The sequence below is a fragment of the Dermacentor variabilis genome, chromosome 3 (genome assembly GCF_050947875.1).
Source record: "Dermacentor variabilis isolate Ectoservices chromosome 3, ASM5094787v1, whole genome shotgun sequence".
In the NCBI taxonomy this organism is placed as follows: Eukaryota; Metazoa; Arthropoda; class Arachnida; order Ixodida; family Ixodidae; genus Dermacentor; species Dermacentor variabilis.
This window is the reverse complement of record NC_134570.1, coordinates 82,070,292-82,084,703: the sequence shown is the minus strand read 5'-3', so window position 1 is coordinate 82,084,703 and position 14,412 is coordinate 82,070,292. Positions and strand designations below refer to the sequence as shown.

The 14,412-nt window shown below is 48.4% G+C and overlaps 1 protein-coding gene across 4 annotated transcripts in view; it reads left to right on the top strand.

Annotated features, from left to right (window-relative positions):
• The first annotated feature begins 726 nt into the window (after positions 1–726).
• Positions 727–14,412, top strand: part of LOC142575969 (syntaxin-like) — a 46,306-nt gene continuing 32,620 nt past the window's right edge. Inside the window, exon 1 of one of the 4 annotated variants that reach the window (XM_075685826.1) lies at positions 727–982. Coding sequence is in view for 2 of the 4 variants with exons in the window: in XM_075685824.1 (XP_075541939.1) it covers positions 1,603–1,635 (33 nt within the window). In the remaining 2 variants the exon portion in view is untranslated. Of the gene's footprint in view, positions 983–1,036; positions 1,636–8,012; positions 8,086–14,412 lie in introns of those variants that run through there. The other 3 variants (XM_075685824.1, XM_075685825.1, XM_075685827.1) reach the window with 3 other exon arrangements.

Here is a 14,412-nt window from a genome sequence, read left to right as displayed (position 1 = left end):
AGTAGCAAGATAGCATTTGAGGAGCGATTGACAAAAAGGGGGAAATGCGGTGGGCTAGGAGGGTATTCAGTCACTTATATACGAGGAGTGTTGACACAAGGTGGAGGAAGCGAAGTATTTGCTTGAAGACTGTCAAGCAAATACTTGGGCAGCAGCGAGGGGACAGGTGAGGAATCGTCTGTCAAAAAGGTTAAGGAGACAGAGAGGGGTATGTGGAAAACAGGTGCAAACCAAATCTGCATTAGAGACATACAGGACGTTTAGGCAAGAAATACCCCAAGAAAATACGATAATGAGCCAGATGCCAGGAGATAGACTTGTACGGGGCGTGTGGAGAGGAGGAGGAAACTGCTCAACACCTGCTACTTTCTTGTAAACGACTTCACCCTGCAGTCGAATGTAACGGGGAACTATTCAAAGCTCTGGGTTTTAAGGACAGTGAAGGTAAAATAGACTTTGAACAGGTAGAAATAATTAAACGGAGGCTATCCTATTGGCGGGTTATATCAACGCAAAAGTAAAGGAGTAAATACATAGGTACGCATGCATATAGTACCATTCAAGGCTAGGTAGCACGCGCCGCCGCCGCCCGATTCAAAAGGTTGAGCCTCATTCATCCATCAATCCACCCATCCACAAAAAAAAAAAAAAAAGTATGACATTCAGCAAAATAAGATTCTAAATAGAGCTTGGTGGCGAAAAAAAAAAACAAAGCCACGTTTTCGAAGGGCCGAAGAGGACGCCCAAGCATTCTTCCATGCACACGGAGGTTACTGCGCACGTGTTAAAATTAGTTTAGAAAAGTTATAAGAGTAGGATATCAAAGCTTATATAATGCTGTAACAAATGGATCTTGGCCCCGGGTGCGCAGAAAGCGCGAGGTGGCGTATTTATACTGCACTTCGTAACCGGGACCTTCGGCGCACTTTGCTCCAACAGACCGTGTAATCTCGCCAAGTGGACGCCAAGTGGACGTGCATAGGTAAGCAACGGGTATTTCTCTAAGAAGCAGTCGTAATGCAACGCTAGCGAGGTTAACGTGCGCAGTAGACGACGCTTTTCCGGCGCTGGCGGCTATACATCAGCCTACGACATAACGAAGGCTGCCTTGAAAAGATCTGGGTACGCGTTAAACCTTGCTCACCCTACGATGAGTGCAACATGCAACTGACCTGTCCGGAACGTATCAACGTCAATACGGCCGGCCGTCAAGCTTCGGCATTCAAGCAATCCGAACTGTACGCATGCCACAAAGCGTTCGTATCAGCTAAATACCGAGTCACTGAGAGAACTCCGATAATAAATGACGAGTTAGCATTCGATCGAAAAAGAAAAATCTGGCCAGTAAAAATGCACAACCAAAGGCGCCAAGCGCGCGTTGAAAGCACGTTGAAAGCAGGTGGTGATGTGACGAAATGCGCCAATAATGACGTCACATCCTAAAGAGAGGCTGACTTCCTGTACGTAAGTAATGGTTGCCGTCTAGTGAGCGCTGGAGCGGAACGGCGGAACTCCGCTGAAAATGCGATATTTTCGGAGTTAAGGTTTAAAGTGCTGTGGATTATCCGAGGTGGAAGACAGCGCGGACAGCAACTATCGGTCATGATCAAAGACAGGATATCAGCGCTGAAAGCGGTACGACTCTCTTGATTGCTTTCGGATAGTGGGCGCCCTCCCCCATTGCTCGAGGGCACTTGTTGCTCGTCTCGCCCCGTTACGCGCTGTTTTTCTTTCTCTCCTTTCCGCTCAAGTGTGATAACGCGGACGGTCATTCGCGAGAGATTTCGAAGTGCGATTTGTACCGCGAGAGAACGCCATCCTAAGCAAGCCTATGAGTGGAGATGCTGTTTTCAGTGGCAGGTTCACCCGATTTGGGAGGAAAAAAATTGAGCGCTCTACCTCCATCCATCATCTCGGCCGCAGGGGATTCAGCGGTCTAGAGAGATCTTTTCGTACGTGTGCGTGCGTTTCTGCCCTTTCTCACTGGTCGAGCGTTGGCTCATTTTCAAGTCTTATTTAGGGCCAATTGGTGGCGACGGTGCCGACGCACGTAGGGCCACCGTTCACCGAGCCGTAGGCAATTGCGCGTCTTCGCTAGCGGCGTTTTTCATTAGATTTGCCCACGTAGTTTGTTTCTTACTTTCTTTCTTTTTTTTTTTCTTTTTCCCCGCCGCGACCGCTCGAACGCATTACAGCTGGCCTGGGTCCCGCCGTATGGTCTTTGTGCTGGGCTTTTGCTCCGCCCCGTGCCACAGCGCAGTCGGCGGCTTCGCGCATGCTTTTGGTGGCCCGCTCGATTGCGCGCATTTTGAGCGTGCTTTTGCGCTGAACCGCGTACGCGTACGGTTTCCGAGAAAAGCCAGATCGAACTTCCCTGTGCGTTGATGTCTCTGTTGGTGCATTTCTTCGAGACTACCCTCAAAGTCTACTTTTTTTTTCGTTGTGTGTGTGCGTGCGTGCGGTCTTCCGTCCTCCCTCGCGCGACTCCGCGCTGCCCTTTCTCTGTTGTACCTTGTTGGAAGTGCTGCTGTTCGCACTGACCTTCTTCTTGCATCTGGCTCCATCGAGCTGTAATCGATAACGCAACGAGCTTTGAAACGTACGTTTACTCGTATCATTTTTACCGGTTGCATGTACTCCGTGTGTAAAGGTTTTGCTTACGTACGATTCAACTTTGTACGCGTTTTTAAAGTGAAGTTTCTTTCAATCTTCTCATCGGTATATGTGCAACAAATGCTCTGCAGTCTGATATTACTCCTGTTTTAAACTGGTGCCAGAACCGGCATATGAGAAATGCTCCAAAATGTAACCTCATTCGCTTCAGCGGGAAGCCTCTTATATATATTCAGTATACTTCCTGGGCCCCAGTACCTAGTTCCGATAATCGTAGAACAAACATATGAATATATTACGATGAAAGACGGGTGAACACAACCTTACGTTTATATTAAAAGAAACTTCGAAAAAACCCACGAGACAAATTTGAATTTCACCCAATCCTAGAATTGGGTTTTGAAGTTTGAGAACTCAACGCTATAACACTAATTAATATAGTAAACAAAATAGCAGCCATTGAGAACATTTCTGACCATTTTGTTGTGAACTTGAACGAATTCCTCAATTGGGACTCGCTTCAGCTTCGTCGAAAAATGCGTGTTTCCGGACCAAATTGACCGCAGCTGCACAGCTTCCGTATTAATCCACCATCATACATATTGAAGACGAAGGACAATGAGCGGGAGATACAGGAGTTTCGACGCCGCAAGAAGTTTTACAATCATCATTCGGCGCTTCCACCATTCGATCATGGAACTCGTTACCTAGCTAATGCGGTTGCTACGTACCGCTGATGCCCGTTCACTTCTAGAATCATTGTTGTAATATTTGCATCTGTAGAATGTAATTTAGTTCTCATTCTTTTAACTTGGATAGTTACAGTACTCCATCCCTTTATTAACTGCAAATTTTTCAACATCCCTAATTCCGCGGTTTGTTTTTGTGTGTGCTTTTTATGGTACTATTTGTGTGTGTGTTGTTGCTATATGATATACTCGCCATGTTTCCCAATGCCATTCAGAGCCCTTGGCTTTTCTGTGCGGTACGACTTATACCGTATAGGCTCGTTAAATGCCGCACTTTTCAGAATTTCGACGAGGTGCGGCCCTTACACGGGACCGAACGTTTTGGTCAAAATGGTGCCGTCGCAGACGGCGACTTGTGCATGCTTGTGCACACCGCGGATATGCCATTGCATCAGAGGTCAAGACGCAGCTCTCGCCATCTAGTAGCTGCACGCGGAAGTACACGACGCGCGAAAATTTGCCGATGCGCGCCCTCGGCATCGGGGCACCGAAGGCTATGGCTTCTCCGATGGAATTTTTTTTTTTGAGCATTTTGGGCTGCCAAGTTGGGGGTGCGGCCCGTACACGAACCTGTCCAGTACGTGTGCTTATCTTTTATATCGTGCAGTACACCTCCCCGACAATAATGCCCTTGAAGCGAGTGCTATGTTCATATGAAAAAATATAATTCAGTTAAACTTCGATATAACGAACTTAGTACAACAGAATTCTCGTTAGAATGAAACATTTGGCTGATTATATATAAGTTAAACACCTCTCTATAACGAGTGTTTGCGCATAGTTTCAATATATCGAAATTTCACTGCCGCCGCGAAGGAATACCAAGACAGTAAATAGGAACTGCCGTGGACGCATACGGTCAAGTGCTGCTGCTTGCGAATACACCTCTCAAATCGCGCGCTGCGCAAGAGAGCGGCCGCCGAAGCGTAGCAGCAGGACCCTCTCGCCGTACGTGTGTTCCTTATAAAGTCTAAATGCGACAAGATCCCATCGCGTTCTCCGCACCATATGCCGTGGGCCCGTGGGTGCGAGTGAGCCGAGGAAAGTGGCTTCAGGCTTGATGCGCACCGTCCTTACTCCTGCGCGAGCATGGGGAGGGGGGCGTAGGTGGGCGTCTCCTCCTCTAGCCCAGGCACGGCTGCGCGTGGCGGGCTGCGCTATATCTCGGAAGTAATCTGCGCTGGGTGCAAATGCTGGGTGGCCGCGATGGCCATGACCTTATGTGCGCTGTCTCCCCCTGCTCTTGGTGCTGGAAGTCGCGTAATCTCGAGTTTCAGGGATGCGTAATTGAAGCGAGAGGCAAACGAGCCGTTCGCTCCCCTCTGCCTGCGGTTTTCGCGATAGCGCCGTCCTACTGCGGGCGACAGACGGAATGGACGCGAAGGCGTCAAAGGCTTGAAGTTCGTACCGCCGCTGTGAAGATATTGTCAACGTGCACGGCATGAAATCGTATTTTGGTTGCCGGCTCTCAAATTCACTAATTAGAATGATTTCCTTTCTCATTCAGATCTGTTTTCCAACTGCCTGATAAATAGTAAAATTTGGCGGCCCCTCCCGGGAGGGTTAAGAAAAATGCGTCGGCGACTGTACTTGCTCGCATAAAAGGTGAAATTTCAACATACTGAAATTTTGGTACAGTGAACTCTGGTTAAGACGAACTCGGTAAGCCGAATTCTTGCATATTGGCGGCGAGGAGTTACGGAGTCGCCATCTATCGGAAGCGCCTCGCTGGCTTAGTATGAGGGATCACGCGGCGCGCTCCTCATAGGTTTTGCTGTCAGCGCTCACTGAAAACACCACGCGCGAGCTCTCCCGGACATTTCTGTAAGTACTTTCGAAACGAGACAAGCTTTTTTACTGTCTAAATAATAATCTTGGGCAAACTGAAAGCACAGAATCGTTTACAGACGCTATCTCTTTACCGAATACGTACAGTGAACGCCACTGCGCCCGGTCGCCGCGATGGAGTCTAACCGGCTTCTTGCGTGAAGGGCAGCCAAACGCTGAGAGTAAACTATGTGAAATATGTTGTTAGAGTGGGCTGTCTGTATAACTAAATGGGGCATAGCAGAATGAAGCCTCAATGCAGCGATCGCACGGGTTCGCAGCGACCGACTGCGCGTCTGCATGCATGTCCGCGCACAATGTTTTGCTTTCGCTGTGAGCGCGTTTTCGCACCGTGCCGTGAGCTTTAGGCCACAGGATATGAGCATTTGACAGTATACAAGCAACCATTGTTGCGTGGGCGCTATCAGAGCTGTTCAAAATAATTTCATTGTATACTTGGGGACTGTGATGTGCCGTCGCGACGATTCAATCTTTCTTTTCCTTCTAAATTCTTGGACGTTTCCATATTATTTCTCGAGTTGCGTCGCTCTGTATGTTTATCGGTGCTCTCAGCGTGCGATTCCCGCTGCTTCTTTTTTTGTAATCCAGCGCATTAATTCATAACACGTACAAACATGACCATATGCCATGCCTTTTTTTAATGCGCGTCTTACCGCTCCCTTTCCATTCCAGTGAACTTGCCAGTATCTATTGGCCTCGAGCTCCACCACTGGAAAAGCTGGCGCCACCGTCGGCGTGACGTGCTAGGAGGGATCACGTGGACATAGCGGCCGCGTCGGCTGCTTCGGGAGCGCCGAAGCGAGCTGAAAACGAGTTTAAATTCCCTCGTACGCTGCGGTCCTCATTTAGTGGCGAAATTTTCCCGCTTCGAGTGTCTCCTTTACAACGCTTGAAAGCACTACAATAGGTAGTGGCTGCCTTTGAAGGCGCGCAACATGGTAGGCTACTGCTCGGTGCCGCAGGGCCGGACGCACGTAACGGAGGCCGGTGTCAGCCTTATTCACACGTAGCCGCAGGACAAGAAGCTGCGTGAAGCTTGGCTCGCGAAACATAAAACAGGCAAACAGTCATCGGCTACAACTCGGGTATGCAGCAAGCACAGACGCGAGGAAGATTTCTGCTACGGCGCCCGGTCTGCGATGTTCTGAAAACGCGCACTGAGACGCTCGCCCGAGTCCGCTGCCCGACTAATGTCATGACGGTTTGGTCTATGAACTTGTCGATGCTATAGATACTGGCAAGTTCAGTGGAGTGGAAAGGCAGCGGTAAGAAGCACTTTAAAAAAAAAGCATGGCATATGGTCATGTTTCTTTTATGAATGAATGCACTGGATTACAAAAAAGAAGCAGCGGGAAATCGCACGCTGAGAACACCGATAAACATACAGTGCGACGCAACTCGAGAAATGATATTGAAACGTCCAAGGATCTAGAAGAAAAAAAAAAACATTGAATCGTCGCGAAGGCACATCACAGTCTCCCCATAGGCGTCGAAGTCTCTACAATGAAATTATTTTTGAACAGCTCTGATAGCGCCCACGCAACAGTGGTTGCTTGTACACTGTCAAATGCTCATATTCTGCGGCCTGAAGCTCATGGCACGGTGCGAAAATGCGCGCGCGGAGAAAGCGAAACAGTGCGCGGACAAGCATGTAGACGCGCAGTCGGTCGCTGCGAATCTGCGCGATCGCTGCATTGAGGCTTCGTTCTATTATGCCCCACTTAGTTATACAAACACTATAATAACATATTTCACATAGTTCGCTCTCAGCGTTTACCTACCTTTCACGCAAGAAGCCGGTTCGGGAAACTCCATCGTGGCGACCGCGCGCAGTGGCGTTCACTGTACGTATTCGGTAAAGAGATAGCGTCTGTAAACGATTGTGTGCTTTCAGTTTGCCCAAGATTATTATTTAGAGAGTAAAAAAACTTCTTTCGTTTCGAAAGTACTTACAGAAATGTCCGGGAGAGCTCGCGCGTGGTGTTTTCAGTGAGCTCCAACAGCAAAACCTATGAGGAGCGCGCCACGTGTTCCCTCATACTACGCCAACGAGGCGCTTCCGATAGATGGCGACTCCGTAACTCCTCGCGGCCAATAGCATCGAAAAGTTCATAGACCAAACCGTCATGGCATTAGTCGGGCAGCGGACTCGGGCGAGCGTCTCAGTGCGCGTTTTCCGAACATCGCAGACCCGGCGCCGTAGCAAAAATCTTCCTCGCGTCTGTGCTTGCTGCATACCCGAGTTGTAGCCGATGACTGTTTGGCGGTTTTATGTTTCGCGAGCCAAGCTTCACGCAGCTTCTTGTCCTGCGGCTACGTGTGAATAAGGCTGACACCGGGCTCCGTTGCGTACGTCCGGCACTGCGACACCGAGCAGTAACCTACCATGTTGCGCGCCTTCAAAGGCAGCCACTACCTATTCTCGTGCTTTCAAGCGTTGTAAAGGAGACACTCGAAGAGGGAAAATCTCGCCACTAAATGAGGACCGCAGCGTACGAGGGAATTTAAACTCTCGTTTTCAGCTCGCTTCGGCGCTCTCGAAGCAGCCGACGCAGCCGCTATATCCACGTGATCCCTAATAGAACGTCACACCGACGGTGGCGCCAGCTTTTCCAGTGGTGGAGCTCGAGGTCAATAACGAAAAACATGGGGATGTTTCGTTTTCGATAGACTCGATGCAAAAAAAAAAAGTCCGCTTAAGACAAACCGCCTCAGACATGCTCTTCGGTTAAGACGAACATTCGGAGTGACCGCTACCGATCCTGTAGGCTCCTCAATACGCCGCGCCCAGGGGCGCGCGCATCGGAGCACCCTACATGGTGGCCTGCGGACATCGCCCGTGGACAGACGCGAAAAAAAGAGGAGGAAACAAATAGTAAGTGACGTTTCACTTCGTGAACGCAGGTGACGCGCAAGCATATAGGTGCTATAGGTGCTATATATAGCTATCGGCCCTCGGTGCGCCTGGACTTACCGCATCGCTGATCGTATTCAAGACAGTGCTTGCGCGGCCACGCCATACGTAGCAGCAGCCTGAGTAGAACGCCTCTTTCATTCGCTTACTGACTAAATTGACAAGCATATGTCAGCGCGCACAGGCAAACATGAACACATCAGACTCGATGACCCGCGGACGATCGCTATCAAAACGCTCGCGTGAGGAAACGCGGCAGCAGCGGCGAGTGAAGTGACCTTCGCGATGTCTATCGCTTCAACGCAAACTGAGCGACTCGAACACAGCGCACGCAAAGCTACGAGCCGTCGGCCCACCTAGACTGTGCCCTCAAAGAAGACGACGCTTTCAAGAAAAGACCGCGCGCGGCCAAAGTATACAACCCCGCCCCTCCCTTCCCTCCCCGGTGCCATGCGAGCGACGGAAGGCGGTGCGCTTCCCGACCCCCACTTCCTCCTTTGCGCACGCTGAGCCGCCATCGTAAGCTCACCGTCGCAGACTTTCACTCGCGCACACAGCGTGCGGCGCGCGAGGACGATGTTATCACGAGACGAAGCCGGTACGTCCGTGTCGCATACAAAACCTGTACTGCCAGAGGAGGTCAACACAGCGCGTCTCTGCCAACCTTCCTCCTCCGCGACGCTTCGCCTCGTTCCTCCTTCTCTACTTCGTTCAACGTCACCTAGACTTTCCTCTAGGTTGCGTTGCTTAGCCGCGCGCTCAGCGCCAACCTGCACCAATGACCTGTGATGCGGCAAATGCCTGCTTGAAGTCCCCAGTGCATAGGTGCCGACTACGGGGGGTTCCGGTGCCCGAGCCCCCTCCGAAGTTTCCCTGTCTGAGGGGGGGGGGGGGAGGCTCAGTCCCCCTTTCCGCCCGGCGCTGCTGTTTTAAATTTACACTGTAAACATCATGCACATATACAATATATTTAAGTATGTACACAGGACAAATTTCCTTATATATTTTTGAAAGAGAAGGAAGTAGCCAATTAACAATTATTTCTACAGTTATGGATAGCCTATGCATAGAGAATGAATTTGTTGCTGTATGTTCACCTCTCTCCAAATTGCTTTGCATGCTTTTTTGACCCTGGAAAAAGACCTATAGGCTTCAGTCACCCCTTTGGCTGAATCTTTTATCAACAGCGTGTGAAATACATGTGAATATGTGTCTCAGTATTGCTTCTCTTTCCAGTAAACAATGCAAACGACTCACGAAGAAATATTTCTAATAATTTATAACATTTATTAGGGATGGAAACATTGTTACTTGTATGCAGAGGTCATAAATATATATAGGGTGTCCCAATGAAATATCATTCATTAAGATGTACAAAAAAGAGCAATGCGTTACTTGAAAAAAATCTAGTGCATATTGTTTCCAGTACAGTGGAGTAGCTGCCAGTAATGTTTTCGTTACTGAAGTTTAATTAGGTCATTGTAATTAATTATCTATCTCAAGACATACTATCCTAATTATCAAAGTGTCAATGAGGCATTTGTAGGCACAGCCAAGGGACATCGAACTATGGTAGTTTTAGCGACGTACTAATTATGCACTAATTTTTTACGATTGATAAATAAACCTTGTGAAATATGGAGAATACCATGTGACCGCTCTCTCACCCGCATCATGAAGCAGTGCCCTTGAACAGGCTCCGTCAGGGTTAGCCAGAACAAAATAAAAGAAATAAAAAAAAGCATAGTGATCAAGCTAGTGCCTTATCTGCCGCACCCCGGCCAAATTAACACGTCTTGTTTGGTGTTAGTTGGAAGCAAGCTGTTGTAGCTGTTGCCTTAGCTTGGATAAAGTGCATGGATGGTTTGTTTTTTACCATAAAATCTGTCACCACAATAGCGAATTGGCAACGTCAGTACAAATGTTTAAAGGTGCGTTTTGTTTCATCCCAGTCGACGTCTTTTTCTAATGAGCAGAAGGAAAACATGATCCTTGCCTTCGGAGCTCCAAATGGCAGCAACAGGAAGGCCGCAAATATATATCGGTCATAGAAGTGTGGTGCCAGACCAAACGCATCGACTATCATCAGAAATTATGAAAACTTGAGACGAACCGGCAGCATCAAGAAACAGCAGTGGAGGATTCCAACATTGAGACCTAGCCTACGCATGGATGTTCTACAATTTATGGCTACAACCCTCTTTCTAGCATGCGGGACGTGGTCGCCCAGGTACCAATTTCCAAGTCATCAGTTTGAAGGATTCTAAATGACGGCCTTTCACCCGTACCACCTTGACGAGCACCAATGCTTGGAAAATAGGGACCTGTAGAATCGCCTAGATCTCTTGAATTGGGTCCTCACAAATACGGGTGCATCACCAGACATTTTGAGCAACAACATGTGCAGAGATGAAACCAATTTTCACAGAAACGCCGAGGTAAATTTGCATGATGCACACTATTCAAGTGTTTCCAATCCACACTGGGTAAAGTGCAATCGGCATAAATACCAGTGGTCATTCAATGTGTGGTGCGTAATTTACGCCGGTGCTGTAATCATCCCATCTTCTTTGATCACACACTCACTGGACAGCGTTACGTGGACTAAATCCTTGATGGAGTGGTGAATGAGTTTCTCAGCAAAGTCCCCCTATCCTGTCTTCCACTTCTATGGCATCAACAAGATGGGGCATCCACACACAGCAGTAGCCGAGCACGCAACTGACTGGATGTGGCTTTTTATGCGCTATAGATTAAAAGGCATGGGCCTGTAAATTGGCCGGCTAGGTCAGCTGACCTGTTTCCACTTGATTTCCTTCTTTGGGGTTATGTGAAAAATCATGCTTACATGATCAAGACGGATATCACATTAGCTCAAGGCAAAGATAACAGATGCCTGCCCTAGAAATCGAGCGTTGGTTATCAAGAAAGCCACTGAAGAGGTTATAAAGCAGACTCAGTACTGCGTGGCTGCAGAAGGAGACCTATTTGAGCACGTCCTCTAGGCAGCAGCTGGTGTTCAACAGGGCTTACAAATTTATAGATAATAAGGGCAAACTGAAATCTGTGTTGTTTGTTTTACTTTTTGTGCAGGAATCCTGATGGCTAATTCGGCTTGTTTAGAAGTTTTTTTTTTTTTTGGACGCCTTGGTTTTGCCTTTTCTCTAGATGTGGGTTGCTTCTCAGTCTGTTTGTGTTGATTTTATTTTTTGGCGTAAACATGTTTTTGCAGCATGCGTACACTTTCATGAAAAATAAAACCATCTCTTCAATTTGGTTTCTGGTGCGAAATATAGCTGTGCGTGCACCCTTTTGGTGCAGTGGTAGCAGAGCTGGGATTTTGAAACATTCCACGCCTATTACATTGCTTTTCGTGTTTCATGCACAGGCAGTGCAGTTCTTCGGCCGCATTATCTTTTGTTATCAATGTGATCAGTCGGCCTTGAGAGATGGATAATAAGTGTGTCCTAGAAATGAGAGGAAGGAATAGCTGTGAAATGCGAAACCTGCTGTTGGTGCTCCTTCCATACCGTTATCAAGGTGACGCACTGTCTCTTTGGGTTTACGACAGGCATGCAATTGCTTTCAGTCAGCTTATTCGAGGGCGCTGCTTTATGATGTGGGTGGGGGCGCAGTCATGTGGTATTTTTCATATTTTGTGATGTTTCTTTGCCAGTCGGAAAAAATTGTATGCAATTAGTACGTCACTGAATACACCCTAAGTAGATGTCATTTGGGGGTGCCTACAGATGTCCCATTGACACTTTGATAATTAGGACAGTACTTCTCGAGTTAAATAAATAATTGCATTTACCAAAATAAATCTCAGCAACAAAAAAGTTACTGGTGGCTGGAGTAACGCTACCGCTCTCTTTTTCTTTAAGTCTTGGTGCTTGATAGCTGGAGCACCCTGCATAATTCACTCAGTAACCGAAATGAGGCCAAGCCGGATTCACTCGAAATCAGAATCAGCAGCAGTCATGCGCAGGAGCGCTTATACTTGGACTCGCAGAAAATGAAGATAGATAGATAGATAGATAGATAGATAGATAGATAGATAGATAGATAGATAGATAGATAGATAGATAGATAGATAGACAGACAGACAGACAGACAGACGGACGGACGGACGGACGGACGGACGGACGGACGGACGGACGGACGGACGGACGGACGGATGGGGAGAGAGAGAGAGAGACTGCAGTTCTGCCGGAACGGCGAAGCAATATTAGTGATAGCCAAGTATATGACAATTACACGAAGGAAGATTACACCATTGAGTGATGCCAGATTCTTGGTGGTGCGTGTGTGTATATATATATATATATATATATATATATATTGTAATGAAGCAGACGCGCCCCTGTGTATGTGCCGTCTGAAGAGGAAGACGAAGGGCCATGCCGTGATCGCAAGCAAGCCCAGTGCTACGGACAGCCCTTGCAGTGCCTTGGTTTACCTAGCATTCCACAACGTTGTGAACGACAATAAACCTCGTTGCATTTGGTGGGGGTTGCTGAGATCCTTCGCCTCGTCCTGGAGCTCCGCACTCGAACCCTGCCAACAAGATCGCCTTGCACTATGCCTGATCTTGCCACCTCGTTGCCTGCACCACCGGCTGCCACCATCATCTGCGCTGGTGTCCCTCGTCAACGCGACCCACCCATTTTCAGTGGGACCGCCAAACATGACGTGGAAGACTGGCTGTCATCGTACGAACGTGTAAGTGCCTAAACAAATGGGATGACCAGTCTAAGCTGACCCACATGCCGTTCTACCTAGCCGACATAGCCAAACTATGGTTCTTCAACCACAAATCAGACTTTACAAGCTGGTCCGCGTTTTAAGACTCTGTTTGCTGAAGTGTTTGATCGCCTAGCTGTGCATAAGCTACGTGCTGAACAGCGTCTACGCCAGTGCACACAGCAGTCTGGAGAGACATTCACCAGCTACATCGAGGATGTTCTCGATTTGTGCAAGCGGGTAAACCCAGCATGTCAGAGGATGACAAGATCAAGCACATCCTCAAAGGCATCGAGGACAACGCATTCCAGATGTTGCTGGCCAGAAGCCCAACTAGTGTATCCATCCTCATTAACCTCTGCCAGAGTTTTGACAAGCTGTGCCGCCGACGTTCCATCGCCCGCCAGAACATTCAGCACGCCGATTCCGTCTCGAGCATCGCGGTTTCTACCGAAATAACCAACTCGACCCTCTCGCAGCATATCAAAGATTTTATTCGTGAAGAGGTGGCCAGGCAGCTCTCGCTGCTGCCTCACAGTGACGCAGCTACTGCAGCTTTGCCTCCAACGCTGCAGCAAACCATCTGAACTCAGATATCTGAAGCGTTTCCTGCAGCTCCTACAACCCCCCCACCCAACCCTATGTGTGTGCCGCTGGCCCATACCAACTTTGCCAATCACCCTACGTCGCTGCCGCTCAGTTATTTATGCAGCCGTGGTTGCACGGCCACCTGCGCAGACAGCTTCCTTTTCATCACCCATGCATCCGGCTTCATTTCCAGTTCGACCGTCACCACAGCTTTTCATCCCACCGAGACGTGGCGCACTCAAGACAACCGGCCTATCTGCTTCGTCTGCAGCATTGCTGGCCATGTGGCGCGCTTCTGTTGCCGCCATGCCCCGACTGCGCGTACCAGCTTTGACATGCCCAGCTACGCACCACAATTCGCCGCCACGCCTACCTCTTCACTGCGACGTCTCGACACTGATCGCCGGTCAGAAACTCGGCATTCCCCTTCCCCTCGTCGGCATTCGATTTCGCCCCTGTGTCGTCGAGTTCCCACTGAAGAGGGAAACTGACTGGTGCAGTTCCTGAGGCACAAGACAAACCAACGCTAGTTTGTCCCCCTCTAATTCTCTGTTTTCTGTGCATAAGTTTTCTTGACCTAAGCTTCTTGCTCTAGTATAATGGGGCAGATTCAGTTAGGAAGCATCAGCCTTTAGTGACAGGTATATTTGTCCCTCTTAAAAGCAAGCATGCCATTATTACTTAATAGGTTAGAAATAATTTTGACAAAAAGAAGGTAATTTTATTTCGGCATAATCACTAAAAAAGCCTGATCTTTAATTTTTTTTCTTTAGTAAAGAGCACTTGACATGAAAATCAATCAGTTAAATGGAACTTCCATGGTCATCACTGATGCTTGCTACTTGACTGAGTGAGAATCCCAGAGCAACCACCTTGCTCCGCAAAAGCAGATGGAATTTTTGCGGATGTAATCTAGGCAGTATTGGCAATGATGTGGAAACATGCAGGGCTGACACC